General features: G+C 40.2%; 1 protein-coding gene across 1 annotated transcript in view; it reads right to left on the minus strand.

The window, feature by feature from the left end:
* Positions 1-25,019, minus strand: part of smpd3 (sphingomyelin phosphodiesterase 3) — a 92,545-nt gene that overhangs the window by 41,891 nt on the left and 25,635 nt on the right. The window contains exons 2-4 of the mRNA XM_085414883.1: positions 11,004-11,703; positions 5,292-5,534; positions 4,248-5,205 (exon numbers count right to left, since the gene is read on the minus strand). Of these exons, the coding sequence (XP_085271009.1) occupies positions 4,248-5,205; positions 5,292-5,534; positions 11,004-11,305 (1,503 nt within the window). The 5' untranslated portion in view covers positions 11,306-11,703. The remainder of the gene's footprint in view (positions 1-4,247; positions 5,206-5,291; positions 5,535-11,003; positions 11,704-25,019) is intronic.

Genomic DNA, 25,019 nt, shown 5'->3' on the forward strand with positions numbered 1-25,019 from the left:
CACGTGACCTCGTGAAAGTTAGAGCATTCACAACATTTTCAGACACTTGACCTTTGACCTTGAGATCAAGATAACTAAGATTCAAACTCATCTGAGACTTTTAGTAGATGCACCAATTTGAAACTCCTACGTTGCTTCGTTCTCAAGTTCTCACATTTACAAACTTGGATGTTCCCAAACCCCGAGCAAAAAATGAGCAAGAATATTTCTCATAGATTCAACTGTCCAAAGTTAAAGCCTGAATTCACTGGGTAAATAAAACAATAAAAAGGGTTCTCAGGTAAGGGATGTTTCCTGGTGTCTTGGGCCAATTATGAATTCACCAGGTACTCAGCAAATGTCTTTACTTTTATTCTTTTTTATTCAATATAGAAAGAGGTTACTACAAACTGTGATTGCTGTTTAAAAGTCGCATTTTGCTATTGGAGGGTGAAGCAGGGGGTGTATCACAACAATATCCATAAAACTAATCAATAATAATTAAAAAAACAAAATCCAAGGTAATTTCCCTCCATCGATGGGCTGCTTTTAGTGCAGCAGATATTTTTAGATTGTCTATTTTTTGGTACTTCAGACACGGCACAGTTCCTTAAGTGAATCCATGGGATTTACTTAAAGGGAACATTGTTGTTTATTATTGTTTGTTTTTTGTCAGCTGGGAGCGTTAGCAGCTTGCTGCCAGTACAACGCCTGCCAGCTGGCTAACAGCCAGCTTGTCATGAGACCTGGAGTGACCTCCTGTGCACTGAGGTGGTGAGACAGGAATGTGAAGGCAGCTTGTAAGCTGCAGCGACAGTCAGCAGGCAGCAGGACTAACAGGATGCGACTGTCAGTATGCAAGCTGTGACAGCATGTGTCTTTATTAGATCTTGTGGATGTAAGTGCATAGGTGGACATAAACAAATACATCCAGGTAGCATCGGGCCACATAAAGCAGACCCGGGAACTGGATCAGATCCAGATTCCTGATAGTTACAGTATGAGGCTGATTAATGAATTCACATACTCACAACACACATCATCACAAACATGCACACAAAAAATGGCACATATGCACCTGACTGTTGTACTGCATTATCTCTCCCAACATTCTGTGTGTTTGGTTATGATACAGAATAAAAAAAGACTACAGTCCAAGAAAAATTCATAACGCCAAAACAAAGGAAGAAGGACATCAGCAGCTACTATAGCAACCCGATCGCTCATCATGTGCTCGCATTAGTGCATTAGTAACCATGTCATAAACCCATACAACTTCTGCTCTTGCATGCCTACATTAAGAGAACACATAGTCATGTAATGTCTTATTACCTGCTGCCTAATGGACTCTCCAACTTTGCACTTATGGAGTAGATGAAAGGAGTCGACAGAATCATGGGCGCTCTGTTGGGAGGTGAAACAACTCCCCATAAATAATGTGCAATGCAATAAAGTGCACTAGAGAAACAAATATTAGCAAAGGCAATGTCCCACTGCAATACAGCCCATTCAGCGCAGTGCTGACCTGTATCCCGAGCCACCGAGCAGACACCCCAACAGGCAGCTGAGCAAATCAACTGCACTCGTTCTGATCATAAACAGCTGTGCCAGATATGAAGGCATTTTGCAGGCTTCCATTTGCAGCAGTGTGTTTTTTTTCCAGCTTTTTTATAAATGACTTGAGTAAAGATATTAAAGCAAAACTATGCCTTTATGCTGATGATGAAGTCATTCTAACACATACATCCTCTATAGTAATGGAGGGAAAGAACTTTGAATCCTAAATGCTCCGCTGAGTTTAAACCACAGGGCAAGCTACAGAGCTGAAAAATGAATCTTTGCAGAAGTGGCAAAAATCCCATCTGAGGGTGGCTCCAAAAGACCTTCAAGTGAGTACCAAACATGTCCAGATTTACAGCATCAGGAAGCTTGTTTGCAGCCTGGGAAAGATACAAGTTTGGCCTCTCTTGCATAGTTTTGCCCCTCATAAAAACTCTGAGTGGGGTGATTTTTTTTTAAACTGAGTTGGAGATGTGGCAGTTTGATTGACAGGTGTGCCATCACAGGAGTTGATCTCAGTGGAACTTTCTGGTAAAATAAAGTAATGGAATAAATTTCTTTTTGATGTGAGATTATTATTATTATTTTTTTTTTATCACAAGTCATCCTCAAAAACTTGTCCTTGTGTTTTGACATATAGATTTTTCACAGTGGAAAATTAAAACAGCCATTTTCTATGTTATACATTCAAATGCAGGTTAATTGGAAACACATTATGCATGTTAACTGAAAATGAGCATAATAATTGCAGTCCGAACGGAATATATAATTGTAGAGTGTATTGTTGTTCTTTCTCACATTTTGGCAATAAGTAATCTCAGCAGATGAGACTTACAGGCTTTGCTGATAGCAAATCCATTATCAGGTCAAAACTAATGATATCAGCCAATAAAAAAAAAAAAAAAATAGAAGAACAAAGGTTGTATGTTTTCTTTGCTTGCTAGGATGCGGGTTTTAGCATTTGGCCAATTTTCTATTTAGAATTTTTTATATTATCCATATCTGTTTATTACATTTTATAATTGTTTGCAATCAATACATTTTTGCTCTTTATGTTCTTGATTTCCTACTGAGTCAACTGTTTTTGATTTCATATTAAACGCCCCTTAAAAACCTATGTAAAACTATGTAAAACTATGCAAAATCAGAATCTGGAAAGACTCAGTAATTGCAAAATAATTCATACAATTATACAAGTGCAGCCCACAGTGATTGGTAATTGTATTAAATTACCAACACGTGAAAAGTGTGATTTGGCGGTGTTTAAAAAAATCGAGTTACATTTGTAAACAATGCTTTCTCTCGTTAATTACCAAAGCCATATCATTATGCTTATCGTTATCATATCTTCACTGAAAAACAAACATTATGATAATTCTTCAACAAACATTAATAAAAAAGAAAACAAAATCTCGAAAGCATTTTTTTGTCGACACTACAGTGATCGTTGAGGAAAGGCTGTGAGTGATCACTAATTACTGCGGTGCATTCACTCATCACCGTGACAGATGTGTGATGTGTGAATGAGTGTGGGTGTAAGCAAATGCATTTAGCAAGTGCTTTAATTTGTGTTTTCTACCTCAGTGCAGCATTGTTGCAAATTTGTAGAAAACGTGTGTGAGTTGCATCACACATGGGTTATGCAAAGTTTGTTACACCTGGAAGAATAACAGAAGCATTTAAAAAATGTTCCCCATACAATCGCTACGGTTCCACAATACTGAGATCTATAATTAATGTACGCAGCTGACAGGTCATTTTAGATCTGATTCTCTGGCCTTCTTTCACACTCTCTTTCACAAATGTATAATAAGTTAATTTAGTTTAAATGGACTTAATGGGCAGATTCAATTACTGCCATGCCAAAGTCCCAGAGCAGCATCAGTGATGACAGGATTACAGCTGAAGTAGCGCCAAGCAGTTGTCAGAGCGGAGACACGTCTTTGCTGCGAGAAATATTAGGTCCGCAAGTGAATTTCAGTTCAGATGCAAAAGAAATGCTATGTGGGTGGGAAAATGATTCCAGGAAAAGAGGTGGAGAGATTCTAAGACTCCCAATCAGAGAAAAAGAGGATTGCTGCGGCACCGTTCAGGATAAAAATATGTATGAAGTTTATTCTTGGAGGAGTTCAGCAAGCAAAATAGACCCTGATGGAGACTTGGAGTTGATTCACTTTGGCCTATTTTGCTTGCCGAATTGCTCCAAGAATAAACATGTTACATGATTTTATCCTCAGCAATCCTCTTTTTTTTTTAAATATTGAGCTTGTGTTTGCTATACTGATGGTGGATAAGCCAGTTCTGATGAACTCCCAATAATACCTTATTAGAATCAAAGACTAATTTGTAAGATAGTGACAACAAAATGGTCAGCTGGTAGGTTCTGCTTTTATCCTGATGCATTTAGCCAACTAAAAGAACTCTAAAATGCTGCTGATAATAACACCTAAAACCAAATGCTCTGCCTCCTGGAAGGAGTCTAAATGTCCTCAAAGGGAAGTGAAAAGCATTTCAAGAAAGGTCAAATACATGAAATATTAGAGGATCTCTTGAAGAGTAGACCATCCTCTCAGAAACCAAACCAGTGGTCACGACTCTGAAGCTGAAAGTCTGCTACTTCACACAGCTCAGCAGACCGACTAAAGAGAAACCTGTGCCTCATAACAGTAACAACAAAGCAGAAAAAGAGAGAGATAATGAAGTCAAACCTTGGCAAACAGCGCCCCCTTGGCCGCCAGTGCATCTTCCCCTCTGCCATTGGGGTAGCACTCGTATCGTGCATCCAGGATTGGGTAGCGGCTTGCCAGCATGAGCCCACTGTTCAGGAATTTGAACCTGGAGCAGCAGCCTTTCCAGCCATACCGCCCAACATCGCTCAGGATGTAGGGAAAATAGCGATGCAGCTGGCGCCGTAGTCTAGTAGTCGATCCATGGTCAAATACCTCCTGTAGAGCCAGGAAATCCAAGTTGGCAGGGAAAAAGGCAGAGATGTCATGGTCGAATGTTTCATCTCCGTGGCGGCGTTTTCGACCTGGGCGCTTGAATATTGATGTGCGTGGGACATGAGAGAGAGTATTGTTGGAGGATATCCCTATCCCGCCATCACTTCCATGGTAACGAGCAAGGGACTCACGAGAAGCAGTCATGCTGCCCGTGTCTGCCCCTCCGTGCTCTCCAGGCCGGTGGTTCCCTGTCTCCGCCTCCTCTTCCTGGGGGTCCGGCTCTGGAGCACTGATGCTAATTTGAACCCCTGAGGTGTGAAGCGGACAGTCTGTTGCGGGTTTTGGCTGGGTCCCATCCCCATGCATGGGACAGTCATGATGACCAGGAGCACTCTGAGCTACTGTGGAATGCACGGGGCAGTCTGGAGCCTCCCCTGAGGTGTGAATGGGACAGTCTGAGCTGCTTTTAGTCTCCCCTTGGTGGAGAGGGCATTCTGCTGTAGTGTCTGCCCCATCAGGGTGCACAGGGCATTCAGCAGAGCCCTGGTCATTCACAGAAGGGTGAACGGGGCAGTCAGTGGCACCTGAGGGGTGAATCGGGCACTCGGTGGCAGGTTCAGTTTCGGTGTCGGCTGGGCCATTGGTTGTGTGTGTTTGGTCTGGACGTTGGTCCAACGATGAGGTACGGCGGAAACCTGTGGCAAGGCTGCTGAAGGACGCCGCACTGATAAACATAACAGAAATAATATGAACATAGAGGCATTTACTGCAGATAAGTGCAGAGGGAAGTTTGGATTGATCTCTCCATACCTGATAGAAGTGTTGGTAGGTGAGTCAATGTAGATTTTAATCTGAGGTCGGCTGGCACCATTGCGGATCCTCTTCCCTACCTCCCGTGCTCTCCGGTGGGTGTCTGACAGGTTGTTAAACCTTGCTAGGGAGTCAGGCAGAAGGCAAACATTGGCACTGCAGAAACAGAAGCTTCTGCCCTGTGGCCTCCATTCCCCAATTCCAGCACCTGCTTGACCTTGTTCAGCCTGGTGTTTGTCTGGCCTAGACAAGACAGAAAAAAAACAACCTTTAAATGCAAATATAATACCAGAAGAAAAATAGGGCAATAGGAGCAAAAGCATTTTTTTAAAAGAAGCAAGGAAATTTTTCCCAGATTTCTTTTTTTCAAAAGATATACTTAGAGAACCATTTTATTCTACCTTCATCTTGAGCCTACACTCATTGAGAGAAATATCATACTGGTCATCTAACTCTGAGCAATATTAAAGAAATCCAGATACTTCAAACACAGGGTCTTATAGCCATAAGGAAGCTAATCAAATGCAAATACTTTTTAAAGTAGAATCTCTCAAAGCAATTAGCTGCTGAGCAGTTTTGAGATTTCTGCTTATTAACCTTAGTATATCAGTAATGTAGTCTAAAGAAATGGATTACATTTCTGTCACTTAAAGAGATGTGTCTACATAGACATATGCAGTTAGGACCATTTGTATTTGGGTATTAAAACAGTTTTTTAAATTTTGTATCTGTGCACAAGCACAGTGAATTTAATAAATAAATAATAAAATAAATAATTTCAGAACCTGAACCATTTACTTTAGTTTTTTCTTCAGTTACTGTAAAGCTTCTCTGTTGAGTTCTGATCAGTTGGCTGACTTGTCATTCAAGAATATCCAATTTATTTGCCTTGAGAAACTCTTGGGTTTGTTTTGCTGTGAGGCAACATCTGATGAGTTTCGCAGCAGATAGCTGAACCTGCGCAAAGTATAGAGCTGTCTACACTTCAGACTTTGCTAAAATAAACAGTAGTGATTCTGTTCCACTTGTAGGCAGAGGCAAAGCTACAAAAATCGTCTACTGTCTAAAAACCTATGGTGTATGCCACTTAAACACCGCCTGAAGTTTTGAAATCATACACCATCTGAACTGAGCTGTAGTAGTTGACTCCATGATACTAAGTTTTATTCTAACATGATCAACATTTTAAAAGTGATCTATTCAACCCAGACCAGGTAGTTTTGGTGCCTAAAGCACAGCTGGAGTCATTAGTTTGTGAAGACCTGAACACAGATGCTAAAAGCAAACTAACTGAGCTGCAAACACAACTTTTATTAGGTTGATGTGATGTCCAGACATGTAAAGATCCACAAGGAAAGAAACAGCAGGAAAGGAGCAGACAAGAACAGAGAAGCAACAGAGACACTAAGAGAAAGACTGAGTGGAAACAGTAAGGGTAACTGGGAGGGTGGAAACCAAAGGGTAATGAGACACAGCTGAAGGAAGTCTAGACAATGGAACAAAGCGAGACAGTGTACCACACAGAGACAATTAACTGCCAAATTAAAGCAATGAAACTGAAACAAGGACACAAATGAACCTTAACTCTAATCTTGAATGTTCATGTAAGACAAAAGTGCCACAGTGCACATACAGTGGGGCAAAAAAGTATTTAGTCAGCCACCGATTGTGCAAGTTCCCCCACCTAAAATGATGACAGAGGTCAGTAATTTGCACCAGAGGTACACTTCAACTGTGAGAGACAGAATGTGAAAAAAAAATCCATGAATCCACATGGTAGGATTTGTAAAGAATTTATTCGTAAATCAGGGTGGAAAATAAGTATTTGGTCAATAACAAAAATACAACTCAATACTTTGTAACATAACCTTTGTTGGCAATAACAGAGGTCAAACGTTTACTATAGGTCTTTACCAGGTTTGCACACACAGTAGCTGGTATGTTGGCCCATTCCTCCATGCAGATCTTCTCGAGAGCAGTGATGTTTTGGGGCTGTCGCCGAGCAACACAGACTTTCAACTCCCGCCACAGATTTTCTATGGGGTTGAGGTCTGGAGACTGGCTAGGCTACTCCAGGACTTTCAAATGCTTCTTACGGAGCCACTCCTTTGTTGCCCGGGCGGTGTGTTTTGGATCATTGTCATGTTGGAAGACCCAGCCTCGTTTCATCTTCAAAGTTCTCACTGATGGAAGGAGGTTTTGGCTCAAAATCTCACGATACATGGCCCCATTCATTCTGTCCTTAACACGGATCAGTCGTCCTGTCCCCTCGGCAGAAAAACAGCCCCATAGCATGATGTTTCCACCCCCATGCTTCACAGTAGGTATGGTGTTCTTGGGATGCAACTCAGTATTCTTCTTCCTCCAAACACGACGAGTTGAGTTTATACCAAAAAGTTCTACTTTGGTTTCATCTGACCACATGACATTCTCCCAATCCTCTGCTGTATCATCCATGTGCTCTCTGGCAAACTTCAGACGGGCCTGGACATGCACTGGCTTCAGCAGCGGAACACGTCTGGCACTGCGGGATTTGATTCCCTGCCGTTGTAGTGTGTTACTGATGGTGACCTTTGTTACTTTGGTCCCAGCTCTCTGCAGGTCATTCACCAGGTCCCCCCGTGTGGTTCTGGGATCTTTGCTCACCGTTCTCATGATCATTTTGACCCAACGGGATGAGATCTTGCGTGGAGCCCCAGATCGAGGGAGATTATCAGTGGTCTTGTATGTCTTCCATTTTCTGATGATTGCTCCCACAGTTGATTTTTTCACACCAAGCTGCTTGCCTATTGTAGATTCACTCTTCCCAGTCTGGTGCAGGTCTACAATACTTTTCCTGGTGTCCTTCGAGAGCTCTTTGGTCTTGGCCATGGCGGAGTTTGGAGTCTGACTGTTTGAGGCTGTGGACAGGTGTCTTTTATACAGATGATGAGTTCCAACAGGTGCCATTCATACAGGTAACGAGTGGGGGACAGAAAAGCTTCTTACAGAAGACGTTACAGGTCTGTGAGAGCCAGAGATTTTCCTTGTTTGAGGTGACCAAATACTTATTTTCCACCCTGATTTACGAATAAATTCTTTACAAATCCTACCATGTGCATTCATGGATTTTTTTTTCACATTCTGTCTCTCACAGTTGAAGTGTACCTCTGGTGCAAATTACTGACCTCTGTCATCATTTTAAGTGGGGGAACTTGCACAATCGGTGGCTGACTAAATACTTTTTTGCCCCACTGTAAGCTCCATAAACACAATCAGTAACTTAAAATAACAAGAACTGAAGGCTCATAATCAACAATGTTGGCTACGAGTAAAACTAAGAAAACCTAAAACAACCAAACAGACCAGAAACAGATAAAAAAAAATTGGATTCACATCTTCTTCTTAAACGGTCCTTTGTTGTCAGTTTTTCAGCAGGTGTTTGTGGGGGTGTGATGAGTAGAATTATACTCATGTGCTTTTCAGCTTTTAAAAATCTTTTCTATTTGGAATTTATTTTTCCCCAATTCTCCAAAGGTCTCACCAACATCAGAGTGTGAAAGATGTTAACTTAAAATTAACATCTGCCCTTCCTGGGGGGAAAACTCATCAAATAATAGGAAATTAAGACAAAAAGTTTAGTTACTGTACATATTTCCTCACATTGTGCCAAACTGTTTATTTGTTAATTGGTAGAATAAACTTTTAGTATTCTTGATCATATCTAACTCTGTTAAGGTAGAAAAATAGTGCATCTAAGTTGGATTTAAGTAGATTCTTTTTTGTTGTTGTATTTTGAAACCCTTTGCTGGTGAGATGGGGTTATAATAATACTACTACACTACCAGTCCAAAGTTTGGACACATCTGGCCACCCAAACTTGGTGCTGTATACTTTGATGCAATGAAATGTTGAATTGTAGAGCCTTGTCTTTGATGAGTGTTATGAAAATACTGTTGAGACAAACTTGTTTTCATGCAGAAATCTTTCAGGAGTTGTCAGTAGCATGAAATACAAATACATTTATTATGTGAGATGTTTTTGCAGCATATCAAGAATAACAAAGCTATACGTAAATTCAGTAAGTTCTTAGGATGTCGTGTTATCCAATTTTCTTTTTACCATCTTTCAGATAAGAACACAGTTAATTCTGTACTATCACCAAGCAGCTGGGCTGTCCTTGAGACTCTGTGGAGAAAAATAAACTGGATCAAACAGTTATGTCAGTGTACCCCACAAGGTGCAACCGGGCCTTACAACCTTTAGCCCTTCTCATAATAATAGTGCGATTTTAATTATAGAGGGTTTAGGAATAAAAACAGACATGCACACATCATAGCAGCCTGTCTGTTTTTTGTTTTTGTTTTTATCTGTTTTACTCTCAAATGATTATTATGTGATGTACACATACTATGTATTACATTTTCTATTTTCACTCTACCATTTCTACTCTACCCCCTCTTTATGCTTCTGGCCCTGAACTCTACTGCCATCGGTGCTTTTTACCTTTTTAAAGACGTTATCCATGAATATACAATAAACTGTTACTAGGTGACTGTTGAAACAATACTTAAAATACTAGAAACTCACATTTTACATTTGCCATCTCTAAACTGCTAATTATAGGAAGATCGTGCTGCTGTCCCACAGCAAACAGAGCTAAATACTGTATTTCCCATTTTGTGGTTATGGCGGGTTGCCACTTGGGTGGGTGTTTGGATAACGAAACACCCACTGAGAGCTGATGGAGTCTTGCAGCTGGAAAGCAGACCCACGAGCAAACTATTTACACAAGATAATGACTTCATTTTCTCCTTCTTGAAATAGCCAACCCCTGTGAACAACTGGCTCCATAGATGAAAAATGAAGCATGACTCTACAACTGCTCGGCCCATTTTTCACGTTACATTGATCCAGGGCCTCATTTTCATTCACAGTTTAGTTGAAAGCCAGTCTAAAATGTGTAAACCGGTATAAAGTGCGTTCATCCGGTCATCTTTAAACTGAACCACTGCAAGGACAAAGAAAGGCCTACATGGTTGGCTGTAGGTCTGCCCTCCTCACCTGTAGAAACCTTAAGCAGGAAAAGATTGTGTTACCTTAAAACAGTTAGGTCACTCTACATAATACTGTCTAAAGTAAAAGACACTACATCCTTACAAAATCAGATATTATGTACAGTGCTGTGAAAAAGCATTTTTGCAGTTTTGTCACACTTACATGTTTCAGATTAAACAAATAAAATATAAAACAGAAGTAAATAAAAAAGGCGTTTTTTAAATGATGCTATGATTTATTAATGGAAAAAAACTACCCAGCCTACCTGGACCTTGGCAGCGAGAACTAGTATTAAGCATTTGTAATAAGTTCAAACAAGTCTTTCATATCTCTGTGGACCTGTTTAAGGTCATGCCAAAGCATCTCAATTTGGCCAGGCCACTATGAAACCTTCACTCTTGGAGTAGTTTTGCTAGGCCGGCCACTCCGTCACCACTATTCCAATTATTTTTTTTACATAGGGCTAGGTAAGGTTGGATAGCGTTTTTTTAATAAATGAAATCATCTAAAATCTGTACTATGTACTTGTTTGGGTAACTTTGTCTATTAGGATGTGATTAATGATCTGAAACCTTTAAATGTTTAAATCAAGTTTGGTAAAAATACTTTTTCAGAGCCCTGTAAATTCACAGAAACAGCAGCAGTGATAAATAATATAGCCATGTTGGCACTAACCTGCAGTAGGTGTACAGGTAGGGCTGGCGGATTGCCTGCAGGGGAGCCCAGATGATGAAGCCCAGCAGAGCAAAGGGCAAGGAGGCGAGGAGGAGGAGCAGGTAAAGGGGTGCGGAGATCAGCACACATAACGTGAGGAAGGAGCAGGGGTCCTGGGAGCGCTGTCGCTTCTCCAGCGAGGTGGCCACACAGGACGCCAGGAGCCGGTCCAGGAACCAGTAGCAGGGAAACACCAGGCTCCACGACAAGCCATCCAAGAAGTGCAGACAGGCACTGGAATACGGGGTGATGTGGAGGACCATCTCTTTCCTTCTTTCTCTCTCTTTCTGTCTGTCACTTTCTCCTCACCTTGCACGTCCACGCCCACATACACTATAATCAATCACAAAATCTCTTCCACTAATTACATAAGCAGAAATAAATGAAAAAAGATCAGACTCAAATGTAGACCCTCCCCCATTCCTTGGAGAAAGGAACACTACATGGTTTGGATGATTTCTATCTTCACAGGAAAGCTTATCTCAGTCTTGCTGCCCCTCCCTCAGTAATTACACCCTCCACAGGAGGGGTCAAGGAGCGCAGTCTCGAGGTAGGCAGTTGTCATGATGAAAGCTATTCCCTTGATGACGGATCTATGATTGCGAGGACTCAAACCACCTCTGCAGGGGGTATCTACTCAACATCAGCATTTCCTCCAAACCTGAAGAAAGAAGCACATCGACAGAGGAAAGGCGGGAGAGAAGGAAAAAGAAGCAGGGGATCAGTAATTGACTTTATTCCACTGGGAGTGAAACTCATACATGTCAGAATGACTGTAATTGCATAATAACAGCACATCCCCACCGAGGCTTGTAAGCTACAGGCAAAATTATTTACTGTAGTTTGTCTCGTCTTACAAGAAGAAAGAATAATGTATGACAGCGAGTACGACATACTCCTGACAACAACACATTATGGGATGTATTTTTTTAAGCTATTTCAGAAGACAAGCAGTTGATCAGACTGTGGTCATACTACTGGGGTGTGGGTGGGTTGGAGATGAATAGTGGGCAGGCTAAAACAGGTTAAATGGCGGCAGCTGCACGAGATAGTCAGTTGGATGTGCAGAAGGAGCAATCGGCTGATGTGGGTTGGCACTAAAATCAGCTGATTTGCATGGATGGCAGCTAAACTTGACTTTGTAGCCTGCTTACACTTATGTTGCATCTACACTGGAAGTGATTTGTTTATCGGACATCACTTTGAAGCTACCGGCAGGTCGCTTACAGACATTCCAGTAACCTAGAAAACAACTTTATGTATTTACTACCACGCCATGAGCCAATCAATGGCATTTGTCATTCTCACTGGTAGCTGTTTCAGTCACTCGCCTGCAAGTTTAATAAAGTCTGGCCCACTTTCATTGTCAGCAGTGCTGCAGTAACAGGTCCACTTAAAAGTGTTGTGTTTGATTCTGAAAAGATAACACATTTATATTCCTCATGGAAAAGTAAGTATATACAAAAAAAGGAGAAAAGGTGACTTGCATTTGAATATTTCTCAGAACATAAATATTATATAAACTAAAGAGTTGAAAGATACGATGATATTAACGACTACAAAGCTCCTGAAGCTGAAACAAAGAGATTTCTTAGTGCACGAGCACACACAAATCCACTACCACAGAAATTTTTGGCCCGCAGTGTTTAAATAATTTAAAGTCTATGTTTAAATAGGAGAAGGGCTGTGGAAACAGCTCATCGTGGAATCAGTAATTGTTGTTACAAAAGGGTATCACAAAGGAAAGGACATTAACCACGTCGTTCTTCCAGCCCGCAGATGACTTAACCAGAAATTCCAACCCTAAATGCTTTTTAACCAACTTTAATATCAGCATAGGCAACAGAGGGAAGAGAATTGATCCCACCGACATGAATAAGTAATGACTAGATTAATTCATTCATGTCAACAGGCGAGTTTAGGAAGACAAAGAGAGTGCTGACCTTGGCGTAACATCATATGCCCAGCAGAGAAGGGCAGTGGAACAACCCATGCTTTTGAATGAACCTTGTCTCATTTGCTGTGCAACAAGACAACTATAAACTTGCTGTAACCGTGGAGAAATGCTGCGTGCATATTATACTCACAATCCATATTAAAGCAGAAAGTAGGTAAAGCAATTCTGACAAAGCTCACCAAATGAATGAAACTTTTCATTCTGTATTTGGACTGTATAATCACACCTCCACAGGTCCAAAGACAGCACAGGCTGTCACGTATTCATCTTTCTTTTTGTCAAGGGTCTGCTTTTTTAAATCTATTTAGGATAGAAGACTTTCCAGCAAAACATGTCTGTGGGAGCTGTTTGTCACCACTGTCTACTATTTTCTCCCCAAATGAAGCTCTTTTGTCAGACAGGCTCATTCTCTGAATAGGACATCTCTCCCAGAATTACCACCTCTTCCATCCTTGTAATCTTCTTGTGTAGGGTCGAAACCTTTGTATACTGTAATGATTCGTATTATGACAGAGGAGCTGCCTGTGCTACTACTTGCTGACTTCCTGCTGCGATGGTTGACCTGAAAAGATATAAAGAGATGACCTGCTGACTCACCAGTGGGCATAAGGGGCATATGACGGCAGTGTTTTACTGACTGTCTTTAAGTCTAACATGTGGAAGTCCACACTTCAATTCTCACTGGACATATGGAGAAAAGAGGTAGCACTTTTTGGGATTAAACTTTGCAGCACTTTAAAAAAAAAAAACTTTGGTCGGCCTTAAAACTGTGAGCTAACCTGTCCATAGGCTGAATGGCACCGGTGAGGCAGACAGGTGTACTGAGAAAGGCGACTTTAGCCATTATTTGCTAGGCCTCACCAAGTCACTGAACAGGACCCATCTTCCTTGGTTTTGTTTTTGATGAAATTATGTGATAAATAATGTGACCTTCAGTGCTATAGAGCATATTTTTAGTATTTTTGTATTGTGCACTCAAAAACCAGTGGGTGACATCCCTGTGGCATCTTGTATGTCTGGTTAAGTATGGTTTAAAGGGAGTTTATATGATTATATTTTGAAATAACAAGCATAATAAAAAACATTTATTATGCTCCAAATACTATATTTCCATATCTATTTTTAGTTCACTTTCTCAAAAAAGCAAGCAGACAGAAGATAGCACCCTCACCCCTTTTCATCCATCCATCTACCCATTTATTACTTATCCATCTATCATCCACTGACCCATCCTTCATTTATCCATTTTCTAGCCATTGATCCAACCATCCATGGACTGGTAAATGGTAAATGTTTCTTATAATGAGAAATGATTCTTATATAGAGCTTTTCTACTCTCGTGGAGTACTCAAAGCCGCATTCACCCATACACACAAGCACTGTTGTCTATACTTTGCAGTGCTTTCTAACTAACATTCATACACATTTATACTCCGATGGATGCATCAGAGAGCAAGTGGGGGTTAGTATCTTGCCCAAGGATATTTGGCATGCAGACTGGAGAGCCAGGGATTGAACCACCAACCTTCTGATCAGCAGCTGAGCTCCTCTACCTGAGCTACAGCCACCTAATCTCATCCATCATTTATCCATTGATCCATCCATCATGTATCCATCTCCATCCATCCTTTCATCCATCCATCCATCCATCCATCCATCCATCATCATTCATCTATCAGTCATCCACTGATCCATCCATCATGTATCCATCTCCATCCATCATCATCCATCCATTGATCCATCCATCCTTCATTTATCATTCTCTAGCCATTGATCCATTCATCATCCATCCATGTCTCTGTCCATTTATCCATACACCCATTCATCCATCCATCCATCCATCCATGACCTCATCGACTCATTGAAGAGGTATGATTTTAGTCAACCAAACTTTTTAAACCTTGCAGTGTTACAGCACACATTACAACACTGTTTATTGTATTTTTAAGATATACGACAGAAGGTAATTATTTCATTGTTCTCAAATATCGATGAAACTCTGATATGCATTTAGAATAAGCAAAAGCAAGAGCAAGCAGAGAGTGAATAAACAAAAAGGAAGCAAACAGAGAGCTTACCCCCTGCACAAAAACTCTAATCCAGACAAATTCACTCATTGCACTGACTCCATGCCGCCTGGCATTTAAGCCGCAATTTGCAGCCACTGCTCATTAAAATGTGCTATTTCTGGCTGCTCGTTTTAGGTTTCAGGAAGAAAAAAAATACATGGATAATTCAAAACTCACTCATGCAAGAAAATCCTCTCACTACTTTCTGCTAGACTTGCTCGTGTTCAAATTCAGATTCATCAGCCTCTCACTGGCATAAGCAAGTCAATATTAGCAGGTTTAAGTATCATAACTCAACTCCAAACAATTCAATATTAACAGCTGCATAATAAAACTCAAGCAGCACAGCTAGGACGAGAGGTGCAAGTACGACAATCACACAGAGAAAGTTACAGTCTACAGCAGTTTATATGGAGAGATGCTGGTGTGCCAATACAACGAACACAGAAATCATAACATTCAAAAACTCCATCAGTAAATTATGATGATAGTGCTGTGTAATGATGATTAGAACAGGTATTTTCTGGCTTTAAGTTTGTATCATAATTATACCTCACACAGATAAAGACAATGTGATTTTATGTAAAAAATGGTTTTATTATCACCTGTGGGGAGATTAATGCTCTTTCGATTGGATCCAACAGAGCACAGGATCTTAAAAAAAAAGGAAGAGAAAATTAGCAAATGCCAGCTAAAAACGCTCATTCATTTCAAAGAAGGACGTTTTTGTACCGCATGTTTTCATTTGTTTGTTTCTAATTTTCACATTTTCTTTTCCTGCTGCAAATTGACCTTGATGGTTGCTTGATGGTGATTAAAGCTCACAGAGTAGAAAATGATATATTATAGGCACATCTTCTTAGTGTATGCGTGTCTATACGTCTGCATGTACCCTCTCTCCTCAAACACTGTCACACATACAGCGATTATCAACATTTACTTTTTTTCCCCTCAAAAACATTTATTATAAATCTCAGTCATTTTGATTTCCCTTCATATTATACTTATTTCATTCCCTGTAAATGCAATTTTAAATTCTCTGGTTGCAATTTTTTTCCTACGTCACTTAATGAGCACCCAAAATTTGAACCGGCAACACAACTTTATTCAATGAATTATATAATGACTTGAAAAAGCGCTGGAAGTCTGGCAAAAGCTCCCATAAGGTGGGCTTGAGATTGATAAGTAAAGACTTAACTGAACACCATAAGAATTAGTTTTTGTCCATAACTAAAGTATCCACACTGGCCCGATTACATCATCCTATCATCAACCTTTAACTCTGCTGAAGTCTTTACCCATTGTATTCATCTTTTTTGCTGCTTTAAGCGTTAAAATCCTCGATCCCATGGCCTTTAAAAGCTTCCACTTTCCTCAGCTTCTGTGGGGAGTTTACCTTTTGAAAGCTGCATCAACGACCACACCCAGAAAAACAAACCTCAGTCAGAGCTGATAGATCAACGAGCACAAACCGTCACATTTGGCCTTATCAGGGGAAGCTCAGCGGTGCATAATTTATAGCCAAATACGTCGCCTTGCAGGAAGAGACAGAAATACAGCGACGGAAAAAGAACAGTGACAACGTCAGCAGACACACACATGTTGGAAACACACACACGTTAAGGTACAGGCACACAATATTTTTAAAAAAGGTATACAAGTCAGCTTGTACTGCAGATAATTCCTTTGTTAGGGGAGCTGATGTCTGCTAATTAGCACTTCTGTTTGTTTCTAAAATCCTACTGCCGCCGAGATTTCACCAGAGGATCAATGTCGACTAATGAGGACAAATATTATATCTGTATTTTTATCTCTCGCACAGGAAAGCTTGAATTTACACAACCCCCCTTGTGTTTAATGACACTGCTCAACTATCACTTAAATAAAATCTAGAAAATCGTTTTTTGCTCCATAACAGGCTGCAGAGGCAGGTGGCACAGGTCAGGTGGCCAAGCAGCTGAATCATTTTAACTGATCAGCGTTGCACGGATGGTTTAGTGCTGTGGGCCAGAACAACATGAAATAAACCAGGGATCAGTAATAAAGCCTTCAGTTCAGCTTTGTTTTAGAGGTGCTTCAAGTAAGAAGCTGTCTGTGAGGTGCAAACCAGGGAGAGCAGAAAGAGATACAAGCCGGTGATGGCAGATCATTTCCTGTTCCTCTTCAGACTCTGAATTTTAAACTGTGCTTGAAGGAACAGAAACAGCACTCAAATCATAACTTGTGTTTATATTTTCACCATACGGCTGCCTTTCACAGACCTGTACATGAGTTTCATGATACAGGCTCTGAAATTATGAACTTGTGGCTTTTTTCTTCATTAGTAGGTGAACTGGTAAAATTGCATTTTCAACCACTATTTGGTTGGTTTCAGTAACTGTCTGGTACCATTATCTCCACAGATTATTATTTTTGCAACGTTAACTAAGTGGAGATTATTAGCGTCAGCCTGCATTCACTAAAATGCGTTTAAATTAAGATTTCTTGTTTCTCTTTAAGTATTTGGCAGTTTCAATCAGTGAGGCGAAAGTCTAGCATTATAAACTGATGGAGACTGGGAGATGTGGAAAATCTAACATGACAGGGAGTGCAGGAGTTTTCTATAGAAGAGCTGCTTCGTTATCAAATAAAATCTATTTATAAAAAGTACAAAAACCAATAAATACTGTTAAAAGTCGAGCAATCTGCATGTTAATAAACACCACTTTGTTCGTGCTGCTATTTTTTGTGCTTATTCTGTTTGCAGCGTGAGTCAAACTCAGGAATTTGATCCACAGCCAGGTGTAACCAGCAAACAAACAGCTTCTGCACAGTTGTTTTTTTTTTTTTAGACGTTATAATAGACACGTTAACATCAATAAACATGCTGCACTTTAAAAAGCTAATTCCCCATTTGGCTAGGTTACCAAAATATTTTAGTTTGATGATGTTGTTTGTAAAAATCAATCAATCATCAGTTTTGCGCTGTGGAGTTGCTCCGCTATTAAACATGTCACTGTGGCAGCGATTTGCTTTCTGTCATTCACTGTGGGGTTTATATGAGGTACACATACGCTGTTATGATGGCAGCTGAATTTGTGGGTCAGAGAACCAAAACAAGCACTAAAAAAGTCTAACAAACAGATGTTCATTACTGTTGACGTCTTTTGTGTTAAATTAACCTGCGTTTTAATATAAAAATGTGCCTTAATGCACCTTTAAAATCTGCCTGTAAAAAAACAAGGGAAGGTACATCTTGACCCTGACCGCAATATCCAGCTGAAAACTGTCGTAGCAAACACACAACAGTTATGGTTATTTTCATAACCATAACCATTTAAAATGACTTTATTAATTTCTGTGCCAAAGGATAAACTATGTGACCTCCATTATTTTTTTTTAGTAAAGTGGCTTTTTAAACTATTTAGCGCCTCCTGCCATTAATGAATCATCGGCAATGCCCTGTTTTACATTAGAGAGATGAAAACTTGCAGCAAGAGTGCAATTTCAACACAAACGCGCTGAGTGGTGCTTTAATCAGAGAGCAGTGTGGGAGTTTATCCCTTAATGAGACAAAAACAATGACACTTCAAAATTACCTTCACTCGTTTACATACTTAATCATCAGTGCCATTAAAATAAGGCAAAATACCATTTATGACGCAATGTGGGGGATACTTGGAACAGGAAAAGCGACACTGTATAATAATGTAGCTTTGGAGTACAGCTCAAGCTAACAATTTCTCCAGTAACACGCTCAAACAATCACCTAATAGGATGCGCACCTCGCTGTACTGTGAGCTCATTAGGACGCTCTGATTGACAGCCAGGATGTCAGTGATAAATGAATATGTCAGCTTGGGACCTGCAGTTTGCTAAAGTTCACTCAGAGAGCTTCATTTCAGAGAATTCCCCCCTCAGCCCCGATCAATATCGTCTGTCTGGATAAACAGGAGAAAAACTGTGTGCGAGCGCCAGCAGTCTGCGTGGACAATATGGAAGGTCATTAATGTCGTGTTCACTCGTGATTGTTCGAACTCATCAGCAGTATGTGCGCGTGACGTGTCGGTGAGGCACAGAACACATGCATTGTTTGAGTGAATACTGATGTGTCGGATGATTACGAACTGGAGTACTGAATCACAGGTTCGGGGATTCAAGGAAATATGAGCAACCAAACAACCAAAATGAGACCCATAAGAGACACAACTGTTGAAAATCAACAGGAACATTGGCAACAGGGATTCAAATCGCCAAAATAAGCCAGCAGTTCCAACACAGAATAAATAAATAAATAAAGCAAGTAAATATTTGTAAAGGAGGTAAATAACAGATGAAAACGTGTAAAACCCCAATTAAATGACTTAAAAATCTACATGATCACAAGAAAGTGACAATAACAATTATTTGTAGTCATTTCTGCAGTGTTCGGACTGGAATACCAAATATAGTCCCACCTTAGTTTGGAGATTATATCCTTTGAAATTTAGGAACAATTCAAGATTCACTTCCCAATCCACTTTTATATACTGTAGCACCAATTCATTACAAAAGTCTTGTCATTTATCTTTATATTACAAGGTGATGAGAGAAAATCTTCAGCAATAAGATGACCCACAAAGCAACCACATTACCCGCCTTCACAACATTAACCCTGGGTGATGAAAAGTGATGCTTGCATTTCCAGGTGACCCTCAGTGATGAGTTGAGAGTAAAATGCACCTCGCTTTATCCTGTGCATGCCGGAGACATGACCAACCTTGATAGAACCTTGTCAGCATTTGACATCCAGGGTGAAGAAGATGCCACTTACTGCTATGGACAGTATAGATGAATGGGGCTGCTGTTTAGACTAAAGACTTTGATCCCAGGTTGTAAGACCAGTCTACCCTGTAGCTATAATTCTCCCTTGTGAAACATAGTATGACCAAGATTTAAATGAAACTTAGTATGAACCAAAATGAGTGACTGAGACCACTAGCTCAGCAGCAAAGTGTTTACATATTTAAAGTCAGAGAGCCACTTTCTCAAACTTCTATAGGAAATCATTTTGGAACCATAGCTGTTGCCCTTGGTGGCCATTAAATTGGATTAATTAGGTTTAACAGACTTTTCAGACCCAGAAACTACGTGCAACTTTTATTCTATCTATGATTACTGCAAAGACACAAAAAGGAGACACAAAATATTGACAAATGGGTACAATATGACCTATATTTTACCCAAAGTGACCTAAATTGACACATGAAGCATCAAAAACAGATGTAAAACACACAATCTGAACAATATGGAACGTGAGCAGCAAAAAGAAAGAAGACAAATGATAACAAACGAATAAAATGAGAAAAAAATGTGATGAAAAGATGTAAAACAGTCCAAAGTTTTGTCCTCAAACCCACTGTAATGACCTAAAATATTAAATCAAACCAAAATCTGAACGAACTGAAGCAAAACCTCTGAAAAACAAACCGTTTATGACACACACAGGTACAAACAGACATCATTGGTCTGTGTGCTGTGCTGGTCTTACAATCAGGACTGTTGTTTTACACGTCTGTGCTCATTTGAGACGGTTATTTTCTAATCCACCCGTGATTGTTGGGCAGCACGGTGTGGTGCAGCAGCTGAATGGAGCCTATCAGTGATAAATGCCCTTTTGATATTTAGGAGAAAGAACAGAGCTCTGAGTGACACACAAGGACAACACACACACACACACACACACACACACATCCACTACACAAACAGCTCAGGGGCCTGTGGTGAAGAAATAGTGATAGGAGCAATAAAGCCATCTGGCAGAAACTAAAATAGTGTTGGAGTGCACATCAGAGCGATTACACCCTTCGTGCATCTACGCATCTTTTAATTTTCCTCGCTGTCACTCGTTTGTCTCATCTTTGTCTTCTGTGCTCATTTCCTGCTTCTGGTTCTCACACACAGCAGCTTGTGCAGGACCAGCTCTCGATCCAGCGAGTGCCACACGAACGCAGACACACAGGAGCATGCAAAGGCCAGTGACGTCGCTCTGCTCACAGCATGCTCCAGGGAGTGCTGTTGTCATGGTGACCTAGTCACATGCACTTAGTAACTGTACTACTGTGGCTGCCTGTCACTGTACAGGGAGCACAGATATGACACAGCTTCCACTCTCACATACATGCTGAAGCCTCTTATATAATGCAGGGGGGTTGGTGTGTCAGTTTATTTGCTCATGTTTCATGGCCCATCAGGCGCTATAATAGATGCAAGTAATACCCAAGTCACACGTTTTGCCCTGGATGATTGTTTTCCAATCAATTAAGAACTGCGTCTTCATGTTTCCATCAACAGCAAAGCAATCTAGGCTGAAATCGGGCCTTTGGGAAGAGTTGGGCAGAACAACAACTCCCACGAGCGCCCTGACTTTTCTTCTGGACTCGATAAACCGTCAAATTATTTATAATCAGTGGGAGGAGAGCCTGCAGCTGATAACCTCAATAATTCAGAGTATAGCTGATCTCAGGAACTTCACATGTGTGCCTTTGTGTGACACATATATGTACAGAACAGTGAGAAAAGCTTTTACTTCTTGAAGTTAAGTGTTTTCAAAATAAGGGTGTGAATATAAGATTGCAATACTATGAATGTGGGACTGGTGTTGGACTTATGTTTGGACATAGTTTGGGGAAGGATTTTACAGTACTTTAAAGCTAACTTTTACCTTCTTTCTGGCAAATTTAGAACCATTTTAAAGTAGTTTGGGGTGATTTACACTGTTTTTGCCAAGTTTGGTTTTTTAAATTTGCACAGTTTGGGATTTTGCTTTCAGACAGGCTTTCAGAATGGACTTAAGTGGTTTCCAGAGTGTAGAATCAATTGGCAAAATTTCAGAATGCTTTCAGGCTGATTTTGAACGGGTGTTAATGTGGTTTGGGACTTGATTTCAGACTGGATTTCAACTGTTTTGATTGGGTTTCGGACTTGATTTGCAAAACTTTTAGGCCGGATTTGGTTTCAGAATGGATTTAATTGATTGTCCCATCACTATTAGACTGGCTTTGGACATAAAATGTGGGCATTTCAGAAAGTTTGACTTGTTTAAGAATTACTGCACTTGATTTTGGAGAACATTTTGCACTTTTAGACTTTAGATAAAATTAAAACTGATATTAGATCAGTGGATTGATCTGAGACCTGTATTGAACCTGAACTTGCAGACTTGCCACAGTATTTTCATGGCTTTTGACTTCCTTGTTGTTTAATGTAAATCTCAGCCTGATTTCATGATCTTCAGATCAGGTCACTGTGGGAACCAGACCACCCTTGTTCGCTAGTGGCTGATGACAGTTTTTAATGACTGTGGTTTGGACCACTGGATTTTTCGCTACCCCAGAATGAAGTCAGACGTCTCGTTGGTACTGCATGATTATGCAGTTTCATTTAAACAGCGTCCCATCACTGTTTTTCATAGTTTCACTCTTTTTCTAAAAATGTTTTCAACAATGCTTTGAGACACAGAAAAGGTGAAAAGAAAAGATCAAAGAGAGAAAGAAAAAGAACAAGAAAAGGAACCAAAAATCTGTGAAGACAAAATGCCAAGATTCCTCAGTTTATCTTGTAGCCTAACTGCCAGGTGCTATCACTATCACTATCAATAACTTAATGAATAAATAAAACAGAGGCATTCTGGTCCATCTGTGTCAGTTCCATGCCATCCATTTCACATCAGAAAATTCACAGTGACACTAAAGCTCGCGTCCACCCACTGATGCTGCGTAAGGATCACATGTACGTCTGGTCCAGTATTGCACTTTGTCCCTTGACTGCCTGTTACACAGATATTAGTGATGAGAGTTAAAGGTTTCATTTTCCCACTTTCTGTCTTGTCAAATTGAAAACAAATCCTGCACTTCAGAAATCTATGATTATCTTAAGCTATCAAGAGATCACTCCCTCCTCTTCTCATTCCGTTGTTGCGTCTCTTTTTTCAGTGCGATTGTGCTGCTGTAACATGGTTAGTTGGAGACATATAATACCATCACTGTGAGGTACACTAGAATCAGCAGGGTAATTTGATCAGGGCCCGCTGCCACCTGCTCTTGAGCAACATTTCAGCTCTCATGATAGCAAATGAACTGGGCAAGGCTGGCTCAGATCAGGAGGTTTGTTTTTTGATTTGTAATTTTGAACATTCAGCTTCTGGCATTGGAAACGCTGCAAACATGAGATATGAGGAGGACAGAAACTGTTCAGATTCATACAAAAGCTTCTGAAAGCACCACTGCAGGCAGCCAACGGTCCACGCTTTCAACAACAGCTTGGACCAAAAATGAAAGCAAACAGAATATTCATTGTGATGGATGACAATTGCATAAAAAAGTCTGCTTTTGGAAACACTCAGCAGTAACATAAACATATATCATTTGGAGTAAATGGGTTGGAACATCACCACGATGGTCCTTCAGCAGAGTGACACTATAGCTTTTATTTTAACCCGTGACCTTTTGTTTCATGTCGCCCTCTCCTTCATGTCTGGCTCTCCCACATTTACCGTCTCTCTTTGCAGTAGATGATCTCATAAATCGCTGTGCAGAGCAGCGCACACTCACCTCTGGACTTTTACATAACACAAAGCCGGCTGCTATTAGAGCCTCTCTGCCATTAACCTGCTTTTGATTTAGGGCCCACGTCAGTGTGTCATCAACTGTGTATGATGGCAACTGTGATTTGTAAGCACAGCATAGTACTATGCAGTGAAGTGCAGTGATATTTTTACTTGCTACAAACTGCATCCACATTGTAAAATTTGTTTTCAATGCTAAAGTTTAAAAATGCATTTTTATGAGGATTATAGAAATGGCAAAAATGTTTAATGTTAATCCCATGTTAACATTTTATGACTGTCACACTCATCGAAACTCTTTTAATGTCTTAAGCGCTGCCAAAACGAATGAGCAAACAACAAAAATGTACAGAAGGATGAAAGTTTGTAGAGCGATCATTATTCTGACTGACATCTAACACATACAGTGTAGGTAAGGTCAAATCCAGTCAGCCACAACAATGATTAACACAAACGTTTTGCTATAACTTCACTGATCAGTTTCTGTGGTTTTGCAGGAATTTCCATTCCTCACAGCTCGTGTACTGACAGAGTTGTTGGTCTGCCCTTTATTGAGGCATTCAGAGAATTATTGGCCCACTTTTTAATGTCCCAGTTGCCAGTGTCCATCTCTGTGCATGGCGAAAAGTTTATTTTCATTTCAGCCTCTTTTAAATTAGTTCTACTACGTCATACGCTTGACCTGATCAGGCTGCAGGGTTCCTGAACTGCAGCATCATAAACTAGCAGGTTTATTATATAAAGGTGTGCTCACATGTCATGCATTTCCATTCACACCTTTTGTATGTGGGCTTTGTTATGTAGATCACAAATCTGACTGGGGTTTGTCTTTGTTTCACCAGCTAAATGTAAAACAGGGCTGCTATCCACCAAAAAGCAGGTAAAGTGCACCTGAAACAGTTTTAACTGACATTACCAAGAACAGGAGAATCATATAGTTATAAAATCGCAATTAAATACATACAATAAATAAAATACTGACTACAATTTACTCTTCTGAACCATAATCAATTTGCCAATGATGTAATGTGCTGAAAAAATATAACCAAGTAGTCATTGGTGTCTGGCTAACTGCCGCTATCTCAGGCCTTAGCTTAAGCTAGTTTCTCTGCATATTTCCAGATTTATTATCTTTAAAGTTTTCATGACTGAAAAACTAGAAACAACTTTGTTGACGTTTTGTAAACAAATAAAAGGAGAATTAATTTGCATGAGAGATAAAAAATAGTGCTAAAAGATCGCTAGCTAAGCTTAGCAGCAAATCTTCTGGAAATATATGTGTTCATCCTTATTTAAGTTAAAATCCTTAACCCTCATAATGTCCTCCCGATTTCCATACACCTGTTGTCCTCAGGGGTCAAAAATGA

This window comes from Rhamphochromis longiceps, linkage group LG7 (assembly GCF_057381845.1).
Source record: "Rhamphochromis longiceps isolate RC_006_pf linkage group LG7, R_longiceps_female_GT1.1, whole genome shotgun sequence".
NCBI classification, from domain to species: Eukaryota; Metazoa; Chordata; class Actinopteri; order Cichliformes; family Cichlidae; genus Rhamphochromis; species Rhamphochromis longiceps.